Source organism: Haemaphysalis longicornis, unplaced genomic scaffold (assembly GCF_048455015.1).
Source record: "Haemaphysalis longicornis isolate Haplotype H1 unplaced genomic scaffold, Haemaphysalis longicornis Haplotype H1 scaffold_6, whole genome shotgun sequence".
Lineage (NCBI taxonomy): Eukaryota > Metazoa > Arthropoda > Arachnida > Ixodida > Ixodidae > Haemaphysalis > Haemaphysalis longicornis.
In genome coordinates this window covers 208,286,471-208,296,670 of record NW_027526407.1, presented here as the reverse complement: position 1 = coordinate 208,296,670, position 10,200 = coordinate 208,286,471, and the positions used below count along the sequence as shown (strand labels likewise).

At 50.1% G+C, this 10,200-nt stretch overlaps 1 protein-coding gene and 1 long non-coding RNA gene across 2 annotated transcripts in view; one reads left to right on the top strand and one right to left on the bottom strand.

Annotated features, from left to right (window-relative positions):
- Nucleotides 1–1,908: 1,908 nt before the first annotated feature.
- The window catches only part of LOC144142186 (uncharacterized), a 94,777-nt gene continuing 86,485 nt past the window's right edge, over nucleotides 1,909–10,200 (bottom strand). Inside the window, exon 5 of the long non-coding RNA XR_013316877.1 lies at nucleotides 1,909–2,293. This is a non-coding gene — a long non-coding RNA (uncharacterized LOC144142186). The remainder of the gene's footprint in view (nucleotides 2,294–10,200) is intronic.
- Nucleotides 5,352–10,183, top strand: LOC144141698 (uncharacterized). Its single transcript, XM_077673213.1, has 3 exons — nucleotides 5,352–5,436; nucleotides 9,111–9,432; nucleotides 9,487–10,183. The coding sequence occupies exons 1-3, from the start codon at nucleotides 5,352–5,354 to the stop codon at nucleotides 10,181–10,183; spliced, it is 1,104 nt and encodes a 367-aa protein (XP_077529339.1).

Here is a 10,200-nt window from a genome sequence, read left to right as displayed (position 1 = left end):
TTTTTCTCGGCTGAGACGGTGGTGGGAAAGAATGCCGCCAAACTTAATCAGTTGGTGGATCTTTGAAGCAGCAAGTGAGAGAGAGAGAGTGAGACGAAATGTTATTGCCCCAAGGGCTTATTCTGAGGAGGGGTGGTGACCGAGGAATGAAGGTCCCCGGTGACTTTGGCAGGCCGAGCGGCGATGGATTCTGCACCGCCGAATACGAGCTATCCAACGCCCTTGTCCAGTGCTCGCCGTATCGATAGTGGGGGAATGGGTGGTTGGGGAATTTCCAGAGGAGGTGATCCATGGCTTGGACCACCCTACAAGCGGCGCAGTTGGATGAGTACAGAGCGGGGTACATGCGTTGTAGGCGGGAGAGGCAAGGAAGGGTGCTCGCCATAGGCGTTCTTCGGCGTGAGAGAGCGCCGGGCCTTTGCAGGGTGGCTCCACCGGGAGGGGGGGGGGGGGGAGTTCAGCCAAGGGCACCTCCCCCCTCATCATGCCGCATTGCGCCATTGCCGGGGGTGAAAGAATCTAGCGGCAAGTCCTGCCACAGGCGGTTGCTAGTTGAGCGTCCACCGTGGCTGTGGAAGGCACCATGTGAATTCGTGTTCCTTGGTGGCGCCGGGCACCTACCGGTAAACTAGGTACAAGCGACTCCCCGGCCTGGCGCTCGGCCCTAGTGTGGGACTACAACGCTTGGGAAGTTCACTCGGCTTGCACGGGAAATCGCCCCTATGGAAAGGGGCGGCTGCCAAAACGCAGGAACTTTTTTTTTGCCTTTAGTATCCCTTCCCAAGTGTTCCTTATTTCAAGTTGCAACAAATTCTTCGTTAAAGTCCTGGAACGTAAGGCAGTCCTGTATGCTTGGCGCTGCTTATTGAATCGTTTTCGGACGCCCTGGCCGCTGGTTGCATATCGTGCACGTTCATCCAAAAAGCTTCAGCGAACCATTGAATCTTGATCTGCTTCTTCACGCTATTGCACGTATCAAAAGGTAATAAGCATGAAAAGCAACCAGCACTGAAAGTGAAAAGGGGGATATGCAAGCCCCTCGAATGCCCATCCCCATAAAAAGGTCATAAGTGCAAGCCCCACCAATGCCCCTCCACGTAAAAAGGTCATAAGTGCAAGCCCCACCAATGCCCCTCCACGTAAAAAGGCCATCAGTGCGCTCCATCGAAATGTTCTGGGCACATGAATGACTCCACGGTAAGAACGCAAATCAGTTTATGGCTGACTGCTCGTACGTTTATGGTTAGGTAATGAATAACACTTTTGGATCTCCAACGAGTCTGATAACGGAGCTTCGGCTTCTCCTGTTGCACTGCCGGATGTGACGTCATTCGTCCATCGCGGAATTTCAATTTCGATCTGCTGAGAAATAACGGCCAGCAGATTTGGACAGGCAGCCATTAGATTCATGGGCCGCTGAACATTCGACTACATTTTAGGCAAAGCTTTCTTTCGCTCTTGGAAAAGGTGTTGAGGGGGCTGCTGTTGCTGCTTTCTGGCCTGGTGCGCCGCTGGGCTTTACCTTACACCAGATAGCCTAGCTGACCTCGGGTTTAGCACTCGCGAGAGGCCCCTGGCGAAGTTACGCGAGACAAGGCTGGATTTTTGAGACCGCGGCCGGGAAGCGCCTTGCGGGAGAGTGGAAGCCCTAGTTCCTGCGCTTGGAGCTGGCGACCAGGGAGTTTGTGACATTGAGCGTTTCTCCTTCCGTCTCCCATTTGCCGGCGCACTGGCCTACGCCCACCATTACGCCAAGCACCTCAACAAGCGCACACAGTCACACACAAACACGCCATTTCCTTTCACCCAAGGTGTGCCACGACGAAAGCATCGATTCCCACCTCTGACTGCGATCCGCCAAGTTTTAATGATTCACGTTTTAATTATTCACGGAGCAGTATTGAAAATTTAAATTACGTAAAATAAAATATAAACGTTCCCTCACGTATGTGGTTTTATTGCCCATATTTTCATAAGCCATGAATCGGGCTGGTATTCTTCATTTGTACGCATGGGACATGCTTGCAGGTAAGCGAAATCACTCAGGTAGAACTTGCTTTCTTGAGTTGGGAAATGTTTCATTAACTCGAATATATGAACCTGTTGCCTTTACGGATTTAATAGTTCCGTGGCACACACGCACTACTTCGGTTCTGCCAAGAACGTCCAGGCGATAGTCCACACTAGAGAGGGCAGCGACAGAAAACACAAGAATCTGTTCCTTTTGACTCGAATCCTTCAGGCAGATGGCGAAGTATCCGGAAATGTGGGTAGCGACGGTCCACTTCATTTCCTGAAAGATGAAATACGTATTGGTCAACATGGTTTGTCCAGCTGCTGGGGCATCTATGGCACTACACTACGGAAATAGTTTATAGAAATGCGGTGGACAGCTCGTTAAGATGTGCGGTTTTGAGGGCGCAGTGATCGTCTAAGATGAAAAGAAGCAAATTACGCGTTTTCAAGATGCTGCAACACACTGGTATTCCCCGTATACGAGCTACGGGATTTCGTTTTTAAAGCGAAAGTCGTAAGTTCCCTGTTCTGCGGCTAAGAAGCCGGCCGCCGCTGTAAAGAGTAAATGAATGAAACACGTGTGTACGACCCGACCGGCTTTGAACTGGGTTATCCACAGCAGCAGCAGCCCAGTTCCGTAGCACGGTGCTATCTGAGTACGCTGCCAGTGGTAGGACAGAAGTTGTTGTGCAGGCGTCAAGTCAGCGGCTTATTTCCGACATACGGGTGTTGGAGGTTGTTAAGTTCGGGCCCCTCACTTATTAATTAAAACCACCAGGCAACTAGATATCTTCCGCTGGGGTTAGCTAAGTTTACCTGTATTCTCTTGGTTTTTACGCCGGCCGAGCTGAGTTAGGCGCGACGGGTGTAGGGAGAAACCACGAGCCCCGTTTACATTGACCCGACGAGGGCGCGTTGAGTTGAAATAAACAGGTTTTTTGGAGTCGACGCACTCATGTATAAGCGGACGCGGTGAGTCGAAAAGCCGTCGGGGCGAGTCCGTTCGACTGGCAGGCAGGGGGTGGATTGACGCGCTCGTCGGGCTGAGTCGGCGGGCGGTGGGGAGCTGAATACCGTATTTGCACGATTATAACGCGCCACCGATTGTACCGCACGGGTAGGTTCGCGCAGGAAAATCCGAAAAAATAATTGGACGTCGGCTTTACCGCGCTGGTGTGAAATACATTACAATACTTATTACAAATACATTACAATACTTATACATATACTTATTACAATACATTACAAATATATTACAATACAATACAATTACAATACATTACAATACAAGCAGGAGATTTTATTTTGCGCGTGAAACTGTGGCAGCCAAAAATAAATTGTGCTTCGTAAACTTGCTTATCCCGCTGCTGCAGTAAATAAAACTATAGCGGGGAACATTGAAGCTGTTTGCGATTTCAAGTGTCTTGAATTTCATAATTCTACGTGTGACGGGCTAATTGCAGCAATAGAAAAATGTTTAACAGCTGACCAAGATGTGTCATTCAGGAATTAGTGCGCCAACATTCACTCACGTGATATTGACGGATTTTTTTATTGGATTGAGTTGGAGTTTGGGAGGACCTCGTGCCTGTGGCAACGTTGCTGGCCGATTTAAAACCTGTTTAGGTTTTGAGCCTGATTGTAACGCGCACACAAATCTTAATGCTAGCTTTTAGCAAAAGAAGGAGCGCGCTGGAATCGTAAAAATACGGTAGCTCCTTCTCCGGCAATCCCCCGGCCCCCTCGCCTCGACTCTTTGAATGGAGCTCACGTATACGCGTGAGGGGTCGAGTTGGCTGAACCCGCCAGTCGACTCGAGCCCCCCTCGTCGGGTCCATGTACATGGGGCTACGGAGGCTTCTTTGTTATTAGCCGCGCCTTTGTGTCCACCCGACGAGCGGGCCCGGAGACGACGCATACAAACGCGTCGGCCACTCCATAATAGCTGAAAGCGATGTCAGCTTTCCAAAGGAGGATTTCCGTCCGTTCGTCTCAGAAGCCGGCGGAGGGGGACCGCTGATATTTTAACTACCGCGATTACCGCCCCGAGAATCCCCGAACCGGACGGGAGCTCAAGGTCGGTCAAGGGGTCAAACCTTGGTCACCAGACGTTCAGTCTATGACAGTTGCACTGCTCAAAGTTAGTGGGCGCAGTTGCCATTCGTCACACGTCTGAGCCTGGTGACGTGGCGGCTGGGATGCCTCATTAGGTATAGGCGACCATGCTTTGTTACGCGCTGGACGTGTCTACAAAGGAAAGGAATTTTGGCGGCGCGGAGCACCAACATAGGCTTGCATGGTTAGGTCTGCTTTTAGTGGTTGGTTTTCATTTCTGTCATAATTGTGTTTTGCGGATTATTTTTGGGTTTCTGTAAGAGAGTTGAAGAGGTGGGTCACGTGACTATTTTGAACTCACCTAGCTTTGTTTGTCACAGTGGCCAATCAGTGGCCTAGTGTGGGCTAATGAATGAGCCATTCTTACTCTCAAATGGGGACGTCCCGCTTATGGGCAGGGTTTTAGCGGTAAAACCGAGGAGTCTGATGTGTCAAGAACGGGAGAAGAGAGGAAACGGAGAGGTGGAGAGCGGCGAGCTCCCGCTCGATGCGTTCCTTGCCCGACCTGTTGATTGCGATCAGGAGCTATGAGTTGTAAACATGTAATGTAAATAAAGTGTACATATTGTACATTTTGAGTTTGCTTGGAGTAGACCGCCGTCGGCTATGTGCCATCGGCCAAGAAGCCAGTGAGTCGTCGTTTCATCGGATCACCGCATCGATCGATCGAGCGTCCGCGACCGATCCATAACCTTTGAAGTTTACCTGGGGTACTCCAGACGAAAAATTGTCCAGGGACTACTTCAAAGGTGTCTGCCGGCCCGCATACAATGCAGCTGTTTGGCAGCTGAAAATGAAGAACATTCTGGGTGCATCAAAACAGTCCTATATGTTGTCACGAAGCGTCGAGTTCGCTCGGAGCTCGGTTAGGCCAGCAGTGCTGCGACACTACCGTGTAGTCTCCCATCGGTTTCCGAATTTGTACATACATCTCTGCGTCTCCGAGGCGGAGACGCGGAGATGTATGTCTTGGCTCTGAGGCGCAGTCTCTTAACAGTCTTGGTTGAGGTTGTGGAACGCCTCATCCCGTACCGCTCGCCCTCCATCCAACACGGAGCTTAGGAGTAGACCTTGTGCAACGATGCCTGCTGATAAATAGACCGAATCGATGCCCCCCCCGTCATTGTGTCTCATCCCCGGGACCCTGGCATAGCGTTCGGCACAGATGCCTCGGTCTTTTTGAGCGTGTCAGCACACACAACAGGTGGGATCCTACTGTCATGGTGGCGAATGTGATCTTTGACCTGAAGGGCACGGCACGGCAGGCCAATGCTTCGAGACGCACGAGCTGGAGAGTGTGCAGAGGCAAGTTGAAGGACTTCGTCAGATAGCCACTGGGTTGCCAGCATGCTGCTCGCCAGGGGATTGCATCGCGTCCCCAGGCATCGGCAGAATATTACGGCGCATACGTCTAGGACGTTCTGGCAATTTGCTCGACGGCTGACAGCAACATGGCGGAGTCCGATAATGTGCGCCGCATATTGAAGCAGAGTTACTTTATATAGGAGTTGCGAAACTCCCTTGGGTCCATTCATTAAAACCGGCCCTACGATTAGTCCGCTTTTTTGGATTTGCCGTGCAGTGGTGCCATCTGTTGGTGACAAAATAAACCATACAACGTGCTTCGTTGCTCGACCACCTGGGCGAAAATTGGTATTTAGGTGCTTACCTAAATTTGTTGTGCCGAAGCAGGCTAATGTGTTCTACCATGCAAAGTTTTTATATGCATTCGAAGCAAGAGCAGTAAAAAAAAGTGACCGAGTGTTGAGCGAGATGTGTCGGCGCTTGCGCATTGTCGTCTGCTGCGCGTCATCTGCGGTCTTCTGACAGTAAACGTAAGAGTATAGGAGCTATTCATTGAACCTCCGCTCCGAGATGGCGCCACCCGTCTCACCGCTCCATACAGATAATATACTGACTCTAGAGGGAAAGCGCGCCGCTGAGCCAATGCATTGGAACCGCACGACACACAGGGGCAGACATGATACAACGATTTGAAGGTTGCCAGCTGAGCTTTTGCTTACTGAAAACGGCGAAAGCGATGGGTTGTAATCTGGCAACGTGCTACTGTGGCGTTTCCGCATCCGGCTAGCGAAGCATGCCGGGATTAATTGTAACATGGCGGACCGCTGGCCAGGCGGATTCTGTGCGACGTTTTTTCTGTGCAGGTGGCGTCGACGGCATTGCGTAGTTTATCTCCTGTGGGTAGGTAACCGACGTGTTTTCGGTTTAGCGTGTGACTTATATGTACCGAGACTATTTGAGCAAGATGTGGCAACGCTCACACAACACTTGCGCGCACGCTCGAATGCGACTGATCGCATGCGCGAGGACGCCAAGGAATCGGCTGATCCGTACTGGGGCGCACAGAAAAATGAATCTCCGTCATGATCTCCGTGCATTTTTGCGCTGTGCCGCGTTAACTGCCATTCTGTGACATTTTGCGAGTCGCTCAATGCTTTTCAAACGAAGTGAAGTGAACTGTGGCTTTAGCTAAATGTAAAACCTTTATTGACACCAAAAAAAAAAAAACGTCATCGCATGGGCCAACGCTGATGTTGCCGGTGAGTCGCGACCCTTTGAAGCAAAGGAACGAAAGAGCGCGGTTGATCGCAGGCCAACGGAGTGGCAGAATGCATGCCAAGGGAGTATGCGAAATACAGTCAGCGGCGTGTCTGTATTTGTCAAGTTCTAGCTACTTTCCACCACTTCAAAGGAAAGCTTGCGGGACTGAATGGGCAGTAATATTCCGAACAGAGCGCGCGAGGAGAGAACGTTGAGTTATTGTGACTGATTAAAAAAGAAACCGCATTTCGTTAACTATTTTTTGTTCTACCTTCACGAACGTTTACGCGAAAGTTCGAAGCACGGAGAGCTGTAAGAAGTTCCATGAATAAAACAACTGGAACCGAACGGTTATAAAAGCTCCTTTTATTTCTCTTCCAACGGAAACGATCGCTGGCTGCCACTCCGTAGCCTGTAGTGAACTTGCGTTGGTCAAGGTCAGATCGGAATCGCTGTTCCGGCGTCAGTTCAGGGGGAATAGCTACGGTGCTTAACGTGAAGAAACGAATGACAGCCTCGCAAGCAGCCGGGGAGGCACTTGCTCAGCGCGTGCATCCGAGTAGTACCAGTTGTACACGTTTTGCACGCACGCACTGCGCAAGTCAGGCGCAAGGGCCTCGCCACTTCCTAGCACACTTTAAAGTCCCTTCATCTGTAAACGCCGGTCGAGGGACTTTAGCACACTTAAAAAAAATCGAAACCAAAACTGAACTACGCACTTACTCTTTATTCGCTAATTAGAGCTTAAATACAATAAAACTATTTTATAGAGCTAGTTTTAATTACTGAGGCAATTATTTGTAACTATTTTGCTTCAGTTATTTGTTTTAGTTTAGTAATTACGAAACAACTTTTTAGAAGGCTGATTACAATTGATCTGGCAACCATGGGAATTGTATCATGTCAGCGCCCACGATTCGTACGGTCTCGGAGCTCGCTTTACCCCCCTGCACCGCTCATCCGCCATGTCGTTGGTCGCCGATCTCGCCGATTCACCTGTCGGTCGGTTGGTCGCCCGGGTCGCCCCGTACTGCCCTCCTGCTGCCGCATCGGCGACGACAGCTCGGTTGCGACGTGCGGTATCGGTATTGTTTTGGATTCAGACTGTGTGATTGTGATTACTGATAATTTCAGTTGTTATTACATCAGATTGGTGTCACACGTGGGTGTTGTATCATTTTGTGCCGTCATTACGGCCTCTGCTTGCGGCGTCGTGTCGCCGTACGACCATGGTGAACTGCGCTGTGTTCGGATGCAACAACCATTCTAAAAAGAAGCCGGGGGATGACACCGCTGCCTCAGTTGGATTTTTCGCCTTACCCCGGGTTGTGAAGAACCAGTGCAAGAGGACGGAAGAAGTCACCGCTCGAAGGAGGGCAGAATGGTTGCGGCGGATCAATCGCAAGGACGTGAACCCGAGCGCAACACACTACAAAGTGTGCGGGAAACACTTCGTTACAGGCAAGTGCATTTAATCCACCTTGACTTGCAACACTTCGCAATCTTACTGCTTTTCTTCTTCCATCTTAGAGTGAACATCACTGCCACTAGCAGCGTGTATCACTCACTGTTCTCGACGTGTGTGTGTAGGAAAACGCGTCCGGTTTGGGACGTGTGCGCGCGCGTGTGTCACGCTAAGACTGCGACACCGCGTTATTTCTCGCCACAGTAACATGTTTAACGTAGCCGTCGTTAAATGAATTCATTTGCAGGCCGTCCGGCGTACATGCTGGCCGAGTCCGACCCAGATTGGGCGCCTTCCCTGCACCTCGGGCACGGAGCGGAAACGAACGGTGACGCTTCAGCCTCGCGGTAAGGTTTGTTTTCGTTACGGCCACCAGCTTAGTTTTCATCAGAAATGTTGGGGCCGTTTCTACTGCAGTGTTTTTCGCTCCCGAGCGGAAATATTTTGTGATGAAATCGTATTCGGGGTTCATCGAACTAGCTTTTCAGATGAGATGAGCTGGCACCACCTGCATACATTATGGCTGGGGCGATTACAGATTACATTTGCGCGGTCACAGTCCTGTTCTATGTTTTTAGTGATCATAATTTCTGCTAACATTCCAAGGATAACAAAAAAACTTGCAGGCACAAGAGAAAGCTGGAACGTTCAAGAAAGCAAGGAGAGTCAACAGAAGCCGCTGTAGCCAACCGACAGGAAACTACTGATGAACCTGAAGGTACAACACAAGAGGTGGTGGCAGAGGAGGCTTTGACAAGGGATGCCTCGACGCAGAGCTGCTGTGCCAGTGGTACGTCATACAGAAATGTGTACAACTAAGTCACATGAAAAGTAGTCTGCCGCCTGGAGAACATGCCATGAGTGCGATAAGTTATCTTGTCGATGAGATTTAGGAAAAAGAAATTTTGAGCACGTCATTACTTCAACTTATTTATTTTCTTCCTTCTAGGAACTGTCAGCACACAGACAGAGATGACAATGGAGGACATTACCCGCCTTGAGGAAGAAAACATCAGACTACTTTTTGAGCTTTGCGACACCAGGAAGAAGCTCGTAGTGCACACTTTGACACAGGAAGCAATGGAAGAGCATGAGGATATGGCTCAGTTTTACACCGGCCTTCCCAACTTTGCCCTTGTGCTTGCCCTTTTCCAGTTGTTGGAGCCGAGTGTGTCGCACACAAGTCGTAACTGCCTTACGAAGTTCCAAGAGATGGTAATATTCCTCATGAGACTACGGCTGAACTTGCCCCTTCAAGACATAGCCTACAGGTAATTGTTGTTTTATTTCACAGGTTGCTTACTAATCTGCGGTTACAGTTGCAGGTTCCTGGTCTCGCAACCCACAGTGTCCAGAATCGTAAACAAGTGGCTTGACGTGGCCTACGTGCGCCTGTCCATGGCAATCAGGTGGCCAGAGCGCCATGTTTTAAGAGCAACCATGCCCATGGCTTTCCGAAAGTCATTCGGCACACACGTGGCAGTCATCCTAGATTGTTTTGAAGTGTTTGTTGAGAGATCTTCATCTTTTCTCCCACGTGCACAGACCTGGTCAGCATATAAACACCACAATACGCTCAAGTACCTGATTGGCATTGCACCACAAGGCGTGGTGACATTCATTTCACAAGGGTGGTGTGGTCGCACAAGCGACAAAGTTATCACGGAGCGTTGCGGTGTGCTGGACAACCTCCTGCCTGGTGATTTAGTTCTGGCAGACCGCGGCTTCACCATCGCTGATGAAGTTGGCCTTCACTGTGCTAAACTTGTCATTCCAGCATTCACCAAAGGGAAGCCGCAGCTTTCGGCCCATGAGGTTGGAAAAACTCGCAAGCTGGCTAATGTCAGAATACACGTAGAAAGAGTGATAGGACTTCTGCGCAATAAGTATAGAATACTGAAGTACACGCTGCCTGTTGAAGTTCTAGCTAGTGAAGAGGACGGACCCACCCTGTTGGACAAAATTGTCTTTATATGTGCTGCACTGTGCAACATGAACAACTCGCTAGTGCCATCAGGGTAAACTGAAGCATGCGTAAG

Coding starts and splice junctions, on each gene's coding strand:
- LOC144141698 (XM_077673213.1), top strand. CDS start 5,352: ATGGTGGCGAATGTGATCTTTGACCTGAAGGGCACGGCACGGCAGGCC. Junction 5,437..9,110: donor GAGCTGGAGAGTGTGCAGAG/GCAAGTTGAAGG, acceptor TCTTCCTTCTAG/GAACTGTCAGCACACAGACA. Junction 9,433..9,486: donor CTTCAAGACATAGCCTACAG/GTAATTGTTGTT, acceptor TTACAGTTGCAG/GTTCCTGGTCTCGCAACCCA.